This window comes from Peromyscus californicus, unplaced genomic scaffold (assembly GCF_007827085.1).
Source record: "Peromyscus californicus insignis strain IS unplaced genomic scaffold, ASM782708v3 Scaffold_7__1_contigs__length_154581171, whole genome shotgun sequence".
NCBI lineage: Eukaryota > Metazoa > Chordata > Mammalia > Rodentia > Cricetidae > Peromyscus > Peromyscus californicus.
In genome coordinates this window covers 29,792,904-29,804,144 of record NW_026294595.1, presented here as the reverse complement: position 1 = coordinate 29,804,144, position 11,241 = coordinate 29,792,904, and the positions used below count along the sequence as shown (strand labels likewise).

Below are 11,241 nucleotides of genomic sequence, written 5' to 3'. Positions count from 1 at the left end.
TTTGAGGTGAACTTCTCAGAGTGGACTGCTGAGTCTGAGGATAACTGCACACTTACATTTTTGTACATTACATTTTGATAATATTAGAGCATTATCATTTCCTTAGTTATGGTGAAGGACACAGCTTCCACCCCCACTGAAAAAATGAGCAACAGAACAGCATAACCAATTCGTTAAACAGCTCATCAGCATTGAATGACGCCATCAGAAGGAAACACCCAGAGGCTCAGGGAAAAAAACAGTTTTTATGCTCAGGATAGATAAAAAGTGGGCAGCTTTGGGAAATGTGACTGGGCGGAAGTTCCATTCTCATGACAACAGACTAGTGGAGGTGGGTACCCAGCAAGGTCCGTGTTTTCTGGGTTGCTCTCTGTTGCTGGAATAAACACTGTGACTAAAAGCAACTTGGGAAGGAAAGGGTCTCTTTCCGTGTGCTGGTTACAGCTCATCAAGGGTGGAAGCCAAGGCAGGAACTTGAAGCAGAAACCTGGTAGGTGAGCTGCTGACCCACTTCCTGTCAGGTTCACGTTGAGCACCCTTTCTCATGAAGCCCAAGCCCACCTGTCTAAGGGATGGCACCACCCGCAGTAGACCCAGCTCCCCTGCATAAATGAGCAATCAAGAAAAGGCCCACAGCTGGGGATGGTGATTCACGCCTTTAATCTCAGCACTTGGGAGGTAGAGGCAGGTGGATCTCTGTGAGTTTGAGGCCAGTCTGGTCTACAAAGCTAGTTCCAGGACAGCCAGGGCTGTTACACAGAGAGACCCTGTCAGGGGTGGGGGTGGGGGATGGGAGGAGAAAGAAAAGAAAACACATGCTCACAGACCAACAAATTAGCGATCAAGAAAAGCCACAGACAGTCATGCATACAGGATGGATGTAGTTCCTCAGCAGAGGGTCCTCTTCCCAGGATCCCAACCTGTCTGGATTCTCCTTTGCTCTGTACAACAAGCATTCTTTCCTGCTGGAATGAGTCCTCCCTCGGAGAGAGGGGAGAATGACATGTCTAGGTTTCATAGTTTGTTTGGAACGACAGGTGTCTATTTTACATGCTCCACTTTGGGGAAAAGGAATTCTAATTTTTATGACTGGCTTTGGGAAAGCAAAGATTCAGGAGAGAGGAGAGCCTGGGAAGGGGTCAGAAGGCTTCTTCACGTCCAGGGCATGCTAAAATGCTGCACTGCAGGGACCTGTATTCTGAGTTTCCGACAGAGGGCCAAATCCTTAGAAACGTTTGCTCCTAAACCAGCTTGTGCTGACATCGGGTTATCTGCTAATTTGGGCAGACTGGTTGAAAACTGGTATCTCACGATTTCAGTTTCTATTTCTTTACAAAGGAGATCACGCTCTGCCATCCATTTGCCTTTCTTCGTATTTCTTTAGTTTCACTTTGAGGCCCGCGCTAGGTTTCCCGTGTCTCAGGCCTCAGCGCGGAGGCCGGGTGGCGAGTTGGGTGGGCAGCATCGTGCCTTGCCTCTGTGCTCCGCAGGTGCTGAGCTGGGATGCAGGGGACCCCGCCGGCGGGAAGGCGCTGGGGGAGACCCGGCTTGAGAAAGAGCTGGAGAGAGCAGAGTGCACGGAGCCGGGTCCAGGAATCATCCAGATTCCCGCGGGGCATCCTGCGCAGGAGCAGCACAGGCCGGGGAGCTCTCCCTAGCGGGGCGGCGGACACAGGACCCCGCCCTTCCGCGCTCCGTCTCCCGGGCGACGGGAACTGGAAAGTGAAAGCGGAACCTGCCCGCCACTGGCTTTAGGTCTCCCGCTGCGGGCCGAGCTTCTCCTCCGCGCCATGGCAAGTCGCTTTCCTCGGGGTCGGGGTGCGGGAAGGCGCGCCCAGGGTCCCCGGAGCACGTGTCCCTTGCGATCGCGCGCCCCGAAGTGGCCGTCGCGGGTGCGGCAGGCCTGGCTCCCACGCGTGGGGGACACGGGCGCCTTTCTCACTCCCGGTGGAATGGCAAGGGGTACCCGGGTTTTTTCCGAAAGGTGGTTTATGGATGAGGAAGAGGACAGTGACCCAGAAATGGAGGCCATAGCCAACTACTGGAAGGAGCTAGCAAGAAGGGTCCAAACTGAGGGCACTGGATGGCGGCCTCTCTCTCCACGCCAGGCCTTTCCTCAGGGCCCTGGGTTTTTGTCTAGAGACCCAGATGACTGTGTTTTGGAGCAGTTGCCATGCATGCGTGAGTGTGTATGTTTCACCTGATTGTGTGTGTGTGTGTGTGTGTGTGTGTGTATGTTACCTGGTGACAGGTGATTGAAAAAGCAAATATGACAAACAGTAAGTGAAATATTTCTTCTTAGTGCCCCACTTAAAAGGTAAGTTTTATGTTACACCTTTTTTTTTTCCTTCCTGACGTAAGGGCCCAGAGTCTGTTGACGTCGAGCATGGAAACGGTAAAATGCCATCAGCCTCGTGTCTCTGCAGACATTGCCTTGTTTCAAAGTCTTTAAAAGGATTGTCTTTCTTCGGGATACTCGTTTTTCTTCTTTACTGTGCACAGAGGAGACCGATAACTCTGTTCTTAGCTGGTCCCAGGAGAAGACATACAGCCACATGTCCTCAGACATAAGTGAGCTAAAGACGACACAGGGCATGGAAGTGGTTCACAAGATCACAGATGCAGTGAGGTCTACAAAACCAGGTTTACAAAAATCCTGGCTCAGGGAGTTCCTTTGATTCTGAAGATAAAGGTTGCGTAGACACTTGAGTTAAGAAACACATTCGTGCTGATGAGGTGTGGATGTTTCCTGAGCCTACATGTTTTTTTTTTTTTTTTTCTTTGATATTGATAAACGCAGGAAAGATGGTGGTTCTCCAGCCATTTACCACTGAGGCTGGTGTGGGCTGTCAGAATGCCATAGAGATAGAAGGCAGGAAGTCAGTCAGCTTCCCTGGAAATCTGAAAGTCCCTTTGGTCATTCCTCCCCCCACCAAGGGAATCTTGGGAGAAGTGCATTAAGCCTCTGGGGACCAGAGGGGAGGAACGCACCGGTCTGATGAATTTCATCTTTTTACTGTACCTTCTAGACAAATCGTTTATTCCCATTACAGCGTCTTTCCTGTCATACAGCCAGTAAGTTTTTACTTTTTGTATTTTTGAGCGTTTTATCTTCGGGGGGGGGGGGTCTTCCTTTGTCTTGTATTCTGTAAGCACGAGCAATGATCATCCCCCCTCCCCCACCATTTGGTGGGCTGAGACCTTTTACTTGATATTTTGCTCCATCAATTCCAATTCTCCAGCCTTCAAGGCCTCTCACTCATGGAGCCTCTTTTGGACTTTAGCCAGAATTAGTCTTGCTGCTTAATCCTGAATGACATTTATTATAGTTTTAGGATTTTACTAGGGGTGATCTGTGTTCTCAGATGAGGTGTTGTTTCCTTCCGTAGAACAGTAAAGAGCCCTCTTCCATGCAAACCGAACTCCTTTGGAATGACTTACGTGTCTGCCTCCTCACCCAGGTGCTAGAAGTACCTTCCGCACAATTGGAAAGACCTGTTGGTCTCCTGTCATGTATAAAGTTCCTTTTCTACATAAAGGGAAATATTTCAAGTGATGGTCAGAAGTTCTCCATGGCAGAAGGAGTACCCAGTACATTTTTATTTTTTAAATGTATTTTATGTGTGTGTTTTGCCTGCATGTATGTATGTGCACCACATGCATGCCTGATGTCCTCAAAGGCCAGAAGAGGGTGACAGATCCCTTTGAACTGGGGTTACAGGCGATAGTGGACCACCATGTTGGTGCTGGAAATTGACCTTCTGGAAAAGCAGCCCACAGGACTCTTAAATGCGGAGCCATTTTTCCAGCCCCCTACAGTGCATGTTTTGGAGAGAACAGAGTTTCAGGGCAACAGTTTTCTTTTCTGCTTGCCACTTCTAGTACCCAACATATCGACAGATGTGGAATATATGTTTAATTAATACCGTTTTTGTTAGTGGCTTAAGTGATAGGTATATGTGCTGAGAACTTCATGCATACATCGTAAACTTAAAACCACAATGTCGTTAGGAAGAGGCTCGTGTGCCATCCTATTTTGTATCTGCAACTGGATGAACCAGGGATTCTGAGAACATGAATCCTTTGGGCTGTTACCATTGCCTTTGTCAATTTCTGAATTCTTCTATAATAAGTGAGGGGAACGTCTGATTGCTTTCTCTGATTTTCAGCTGTGAAAGCTGTACTGGAACCTCACTTAAAATTTTTCTTTGGGCTGTTTTTGTAACTTCTATAACACACTTAAACTGTGTATAACATCACATGATTCTTTGTAATGTAATCCTGTCGTTCCCCCCCCCCCCCCTTAGTTTCTGTTAATACTGGCTTTATTCTTACATTGACAGCGTTGAATATTTCTTTGTTTTCTGTAGCCATTTTAAAATTTTTGGTATTTTGAAGACTTAGCATATTTGGTCTAAAACTCAACAGTAGTGCATTCTAAGAACAAACGCTGTGTCAGCAGGGTCTAATTGTATGCTAAAATTCTCTGTCCTCTTTGGTCTCATGTCCTGTGTAATTTTCCTTTTCCACATAAAGGGAAATGTTTCTAGTGACGGTCAAAATTTCTTTTTCTTTTTTATTTCCCCCTTTGACTTAAGATTTAGTTTGCTCATGATCTTTAGGCTGGAGCCTCTTCAAATGCCAGAAAAGAGGGGGCAGTGCTCACATGTGCCCAGGCTAACTGGTCCTCAGTGTTTTCCTGAGGTTCTGCACCAGTGTCCGTTACTCTGGGTTTTGTGTGCTCAAGCTTGTGTGTGTAAGTTGGGGGTAGACAGTGTGGAGAACAAGCTGGAGCAGTTGCTTTACCAGTAGCCATCACGACCTGTTGTGTTTGCTCCTTTTCTCACACCCGAGGGTCCCCTTACGCAGACTGTCACCTTTACCCACAACCCCCCCCCCCCCCCCCGCCCCATTTCCTTATTTTAGGTTCATTTCTTCTGTTTCCTTCTTACATACACCTTGGTGTATTTTTGTCTCCCCGAAATTGGTTGAAATCTCCTGCACCAATGAACTAATTTTGTTCTTTTACTTTCATTTTTAAGGCGAACGTGTGTGCCCAGACCATTCATTTGCCCTCTTTCTGGGAGGCCAGAAGCAGGCTCTTCCCTCAGAGGAGTCTTATTTGATACAGTCCTTGCATTGAGAGCCCAAAGCTCCCTTTCGGTTTGTTAATCCTCAGTTCAGCTCAGGAGACCTTGTCTTCCCTCAGCTGATTAAGACAGATTATGTCTGAATTTTGCTGCAGTTAGCCTGGGCTAACGGTGCACATCTTGGGAGAGGCTGATAGACTCACTTTCCTAGCTCAGGGTGGGAGATAAATGAAGGTGCAAAGTAGGCATGGATTCAAGAGGAATAGAGAGCTGAGTGGTGGTGGCGCACGCCTTTAATCCCAGCACTTGGGAGGCAGAGCCAGGTGGATCTCTGTGAGTTCAAGGCCAGCCTGGTCTACAGAGCAAGATCCAGGACAGGCACCAAAACTACAGAGATGTCTTGGGGGGGGGGGGGAAGAGGAATAGAGAATAAATGAAGGACTTTTGCTGTGTACTCCATATAGCGGCAGGATCTGCAGGAACATGTCCTCTCTGTGACTGTGTCACCTCAGGTCCACGTGGACAGTGGAGTGCAGTCTGTGCAGCCACCGCATTATTGCAAGACTGTCCCCTGATCCTGACAATAGGAGGGATGCCTTTCTTATGGATTTACATACTTTGAACTCTGAAATTCAGAAAATAGTCTCTTTCAAACTTTGCCATTTTGTAGTTATTTATTTTTTTAATTATTTATTTTATTTTATGTGCATTAGTGTTTTTCCTTGCATATATATCTGTGTGAGGGTATCAGGTCCCTTGGAACTGGAGTTACAGACAGGTGTGAGCTGCTATGTGGGTGCTGGGAATTGAACTCAGGTCCTCTGGAAGAGCAGTTAGTGCTCTTAACCACTGAGCCGTCTCTCCAGCCCCTGTAGTTATTTTAATAAACCCAGGACTTTGCACACACAACTCAGGCACTCTGTCATTGAGCTGTATCTGCAGCCACCTTTTAAGTGTTAAAAAGAAAAATTGTACATCTCCCTGGGTGTTGCACACTCCTTTAATTCCAGCACCTGGGAGACAGAGGCAGGAAGATCTCTGAATTTGAAGTCAGCCAGGTCTAAATAGCCAAGCTCAAGGTCAGCTAAGGTGTTGTGGGATATTTGTATACTGTGTGAAGGTGTGTTGCTGTGATTAGTGTAATAAAAAGCTGAATGGCTAATAGCTAGGCAGAAGGTGTAGGTGGGACTTCTGGTCAGAGAGAGGAAGTAGGTGGAGACAATTGAGGCACAGAGGAGACACCAATGAGACATGAAGGTACATGCAGAACGAAAGGAAGGTGAAAGGCCACATAGTAAAACCTAGGTTAATAAAAGCAGGTTAATTTAAGTTATAAGAGCTAGTGGGACAGGCCTAAGAAAGGGCAAGCTTTCATAATTAATAAGAAATTAACGTGTCATCATTTAGGAGCTGGCTGGTGGAACAGAAAAAGACTCATTACGCTAAAACTACATAATAAGACCCCCATCTCAAAAAAGCAAAACCCTCCCCCTTTTTCTTTTGGTGACACTTTCTATTATTTTGGGCCTTTCTAAAATCAAATATTAACTATTATTTTTTAATTATTAGTAGTCTGCATAACTCTCAAATTTGACTAAGGCCTCTATTGGTAGATGAAATGAGGCAGACATGCTCTTGCTAGTTGCCTTTGTGGAAAGGCCATTGTGTCTCACTGATGTGATGGTGACTCACATTTAAACAGCATCTAACTGTTTTTCTGCAGGCTTCAGCATTGAAGATCAGAGACCCCACAGTTTCTGAGAGAACGATTGTAGTCTCTGGTCTTCCAGTTGGCCTTTCCAAAGACCAGCTGGTGAAGCGTTACTTCCAAGATGAGGGCAGACACGTGGAAGAGGTGATTTATCCATCAAGAACCAAAGGAGTTGCATATGTCATATTCAAAGAAAAGAAAGGTATTTCTTAATCAAAATTTTAAATACTTTGAAATCCTGGTGAAATTAAAATTTCATACTGTTAAAATGATTCATGGAATTGGCCAAGTTTGAAGTAGCATTAAAAAATTACTGTACTCTGAAAAGTGGCCAGTCTCATATTTACAAAAATATATGAAAATGGCTCATGATAAAGTGTGAGTTTCTGGAAAATTGTGAGGCTTTAAAAAGTATTTTGCTTCCATATATATACCTTGGGAGACAGATATAGAACACATGCAAAAAAACCTTAAATTACGTATAATCTCTCTCTCTCTCTTTTCTGAGACAGGGTTTCTCTGTGTAGCTCTGGCTATCCTGGAACTCACTCTGTAGACCAGGCTGTGTTTAAAAATAGGGTTAGGAAACTATTAACACATTTATGATGAACTTTAGTGTGTTAGGGGGAAAAGTTATTGAATGTTAGGTTTACAAGAAAAATGTAGCGAAAACCTCAACCTTCTGAACAATGGAGTGCCTCCGTTTTTGTAAATTAAGGTAGTTATTGGTATGCTGGGTCACAAATACTTTTGATGCTAATGTTTCCATAGCTGCACAGAATGTCATCAGACAAAAGAAACACCCCCTGGCCTCAAAGCCTCAGCTCACCGTCTCTCCGTTCAGTGAAAAGGTGAGTGTGGGGACCTAGGGTGTGTTTTGAGGCTTGGGGTCCATTTCTTCTGGGAAGTCTTTGGTGTATAAAGACACACAAAGTGCTCTTGCCCCGTGACTTCTTAGGGATGAAAGTAGAAACTTCTCAGTTCTCAAAGGCAAAAGCGGCCTCTAGAAATGTTTTTGTTTCAATGTATGTGTGCGTCCCGTGATGCCCTTAAAGCGACGGTGAGCTTCTGTGCTGCCGTGGATGATAGGTGGGTTAAAGGTTTTATATGGGGGGACAATTAGGATGAATACTAAAAAGGAACTTTGCAGGAGCAGGGAAGGTGGGAGTAAGAATGAGAGTTAAAATCCAAAGTATTAGCTTCCATATATATTCTTTAGAGAACCTGGGCTTCTGGTATAGCCAGCTATTGAAATTTCAGCTGGGAGAGAGAGGTAGGGCAGGCCGGACTCTGGGGATGTCTGTCTGTGGAGCATGTGCCCGATAGTTTGTGTGTTGTGTGTGTATATATGGATTTTGAGAAGCATTGTGTTTCCAAACAGCGTTTATTTTTTTTTTTTTACCCTCCGTTTTTTTGGTGTGGGCTGTGAATCTGCAGTGTGCATTGTAGGCTCTCTGAAGGAGTGACCTAGAGTGAGAAGCTGGGAAGTCTGTGCGCTTGCTGCCCCCATCCCCCCCACCCCCACCCCCCCCACTCCCACCCCCAGGCCAGCAAGTGCTGCCTAGATGAGAAGGATGGCAGAAACCCGTGTGCTCCGCTGCTTGCTCACTAGGCCATGCTGTTTTGACTTTTCCCTTTCTCATTTTAGGTCTTCAACTATGTGATGGCTATTCTTGATCTGTCCGTTTTTCGGACTCAAACTGTACTAGAAAGCCTGGTAATGGACCTGAAGATGAAAATCCCAGCTTTAAACTTCAGCCCGTTGGGACCCAGTGGGAAAATCTCAGTGCAAGGTTCATTTCTGGCTCTCATGAAGCTCAAACAGGCTTTGATAGCAAAAGCCATCTCTGCTTTAGAAAGCAACAGGAAGGAGGGATGCCGGCAAGAGGAGAAATCGCACTAGACAGAACCCTGGAGGCGTCCTACGGGGAAGGGAGACCTCTGCAGCGGCACTCGGGACCTCTGTACCTGAGTCTGCCAGAAGCCAAGGGACACTTGTGCTTGATACAGACGTTTTCCTTTACCTGAAACACAAGTGTGAGTTGTATGAACTAACACTGAACAAATACCGTATCCTGTGTCAGGAGAGTGTGGATGGTGATGTCACCACCATTTGTCTACAAGATGCTGACAATGGGTCTCGCCCTAGCGGTGTCAGACATGTGAAAGAGCTCATTGAGGAGTGGGCCCAGGGGCTCCACCTTGAGCTCAGAAAAGAGACACTGGTTTTGGAAGGAAAGGGAGAGAGAGAGAAAAGAAATATTAAGCAGGCTTGTGAACGGCTGCGTTACAGATATCTTAGAGTTTTGATTAATCCTCACCACACACATATAGACATTATAGGACCTTCGTCTGACACATTCCTGTTTAAGGCAGAGCTCATGAAATCCGCAGGGCAAAAGGTCACTTGAGGTCTCAGGCACAGTTGTTGTGGTCGCTTTCCCCCTGACTGAGAAGTGACTGTGCTTGCCTCTCATTTTGTCCAGATTTTATTGTATATATCATTGTCTTCATGCTATAGGAGAAGAAGGTAGGATTTAGGGAAATTAAAATACTTATCCAAAGTTATCCAGCTGACAATGAATGGGCCTGGTGTTGAATACAAAAACAATACCTAAATCAAACTGAAAAACAAAACAAAACAACAACACCTCACTAAACTTAGAAGAAACCTCACTTTTCCTGCAACTCCAAATTATTAGGCAAAGAAGTTTTTTCCCCTGACAGAGGTTTGTATGATTACCACGCTATTGCTAAGTTCTCAGGGTTTGTATTTACTCCATATAGCATTAGAATGTTGCCTAGGATCACTTGGAAAAGTAGTGGTTCTGTTAGAATTGTAAGGAATCTTGGGAGAAATTTGTGTGCTTGCTATTGTAGACAAATCTTGTTTTACAACAGTGTGCCAGCCAGATGCACGTTGTAATTTCAAAACATGGTGAGCCAAAAAAGTGCCTTTAACCCATGTAACTTGCAGAACATCCTAACTTTGCTACACTGTCTATGGTAGAGAAATGACTCCTTACCCTGGTTGCTGCGCTGATTGACAGCTGGAGTTCACTGTTGCTGCTCAGCATTGCTAGAGAGCATTGCACGGTGCATCACTAGCCTGGAGAAGATTCAGCGTCTGAAGTGCTGACTATATACTCCTTTTGCACCATAATAAAGTAAAACTTACAGTAAAATTAAATTGTGAGTTGAACCATCATTGAGCCAAGCAAGGATCATCAGCATTCTGAGCATCTGTGATCTTATTCCTCAAATGCTGTTACTTGAACAGCACGATAATAAAGACAAAGAAAGAAAAGCTGTAGTGATTTGTTTCCAGGTCTATGATTCCCTTGATTTTAGCCCCGAGAGTAAGGCAATTTTGCATAATGGAGCTCTCCAGAGCTTATCCTGGTGTAATAAATAATAGAACTGTATCTGTTCCTCTTAAGGTGAACAAACATGATTATGATTATTTTAACTATCAGTAGAGCATACAAAAAAATCTATTTTGCCCTTATTTTCCTTTGCCATCTAAATCCCAAATGTTTAAATCATTTCTGTTACCTTACGATATTTCTGACACCCAAAACGCAGACAACGATTCCTAAACTTGACAAATGAGACTATGTCAGTCTGAACAAGATTTGTGCCTCAGAGGACGTGATCAATCAAGTGAGAGAATGCTTTCATTTGTTCGGACTGCTGTAAAAGGTTTTGCAGGATGATTTAAACAATAGGCATTTTTCACAGTTCTCAAGACTGGAGTCAAGATCGGGGTGCAGCCATGGTTGGGCCATGATAAGGGCCCTATTCCTGGGAGAAAGCAAGAAAGCTCCTCCGTCTCTTAGAACATTAACTCCATCAGGAGGGCTCTTCTTCATGACTCAGTCACTCCCCTCAAGGCCCCGCCTCCAAATACCCTCAGTCACTCCCCTCAAGGCCCCGCCTCCAAATACCCTCAGTCACTCCCCTCAAGGCCCCGCCTCCAAATACCGTCTGTGTTAGGCTCCTGTGGCTGTGACAAAATGCCTGAGTAAATTCGCAGGAAGGAAAGATACAATGTGGCTTACAATTTCAGCCCATGGTTACTTGACCCCATAGCTGGGCTTGTGCCAAGGCACCCTCGTGGTGAGGAGGGGATGGCAGAACTAGGATCCTTGCCTCATGGCAGCTGGGAAGCCAAAGGAGACAGGAGAGGTTTAGGGACAGCATTACTCTTTACTCTTCAAAGTACATCACCAGTGACTCCACCTAGTTCCTACCTTCTGATAGTCCCACTCAGTTATGAGCTCATCAACTGATCTGTGTTGACAATAGCACACTTAGGAGCTGTCCCTAGCACTCGCAGCAGGGGACCACGCCTTCCACATAGGAGTTTCTGGGAATATTTTACAACCAAACCATAACATCACATTGGGATTAGAATTTTAACATATGAGTTCTTAAGAG

The 11,241-nt window shown here is 45.4% G+C and overlaps 1 protein-coding gene across 1 annotated transcript; it reads left to right on the top strand.

The window, feature by feature from the left end:
- Positions 1–210: 210 nt before the first annotated feature.
- Rbm43 (RNA binding motif protein 43) lies at positions 211–10,114 on the top strand. The gene is given in 7 exon segments (XM_052725027.1): positions 211–1,743; positions 1,745–1,843; positions 1,845–1,901; positions 6,814–7,003; positions 7,573–7,652; positions 8,450–8,674; positions 8,676–10,114. Coding segments are annotated over 7 exon segments (1,428 nt in total). The 5' UTR covers positions 211–1,503; the 3' UTR covers positions 9,213–10,114.
- Positions 10,115–11,241: the final 1,127 nt, after the last annotated feature.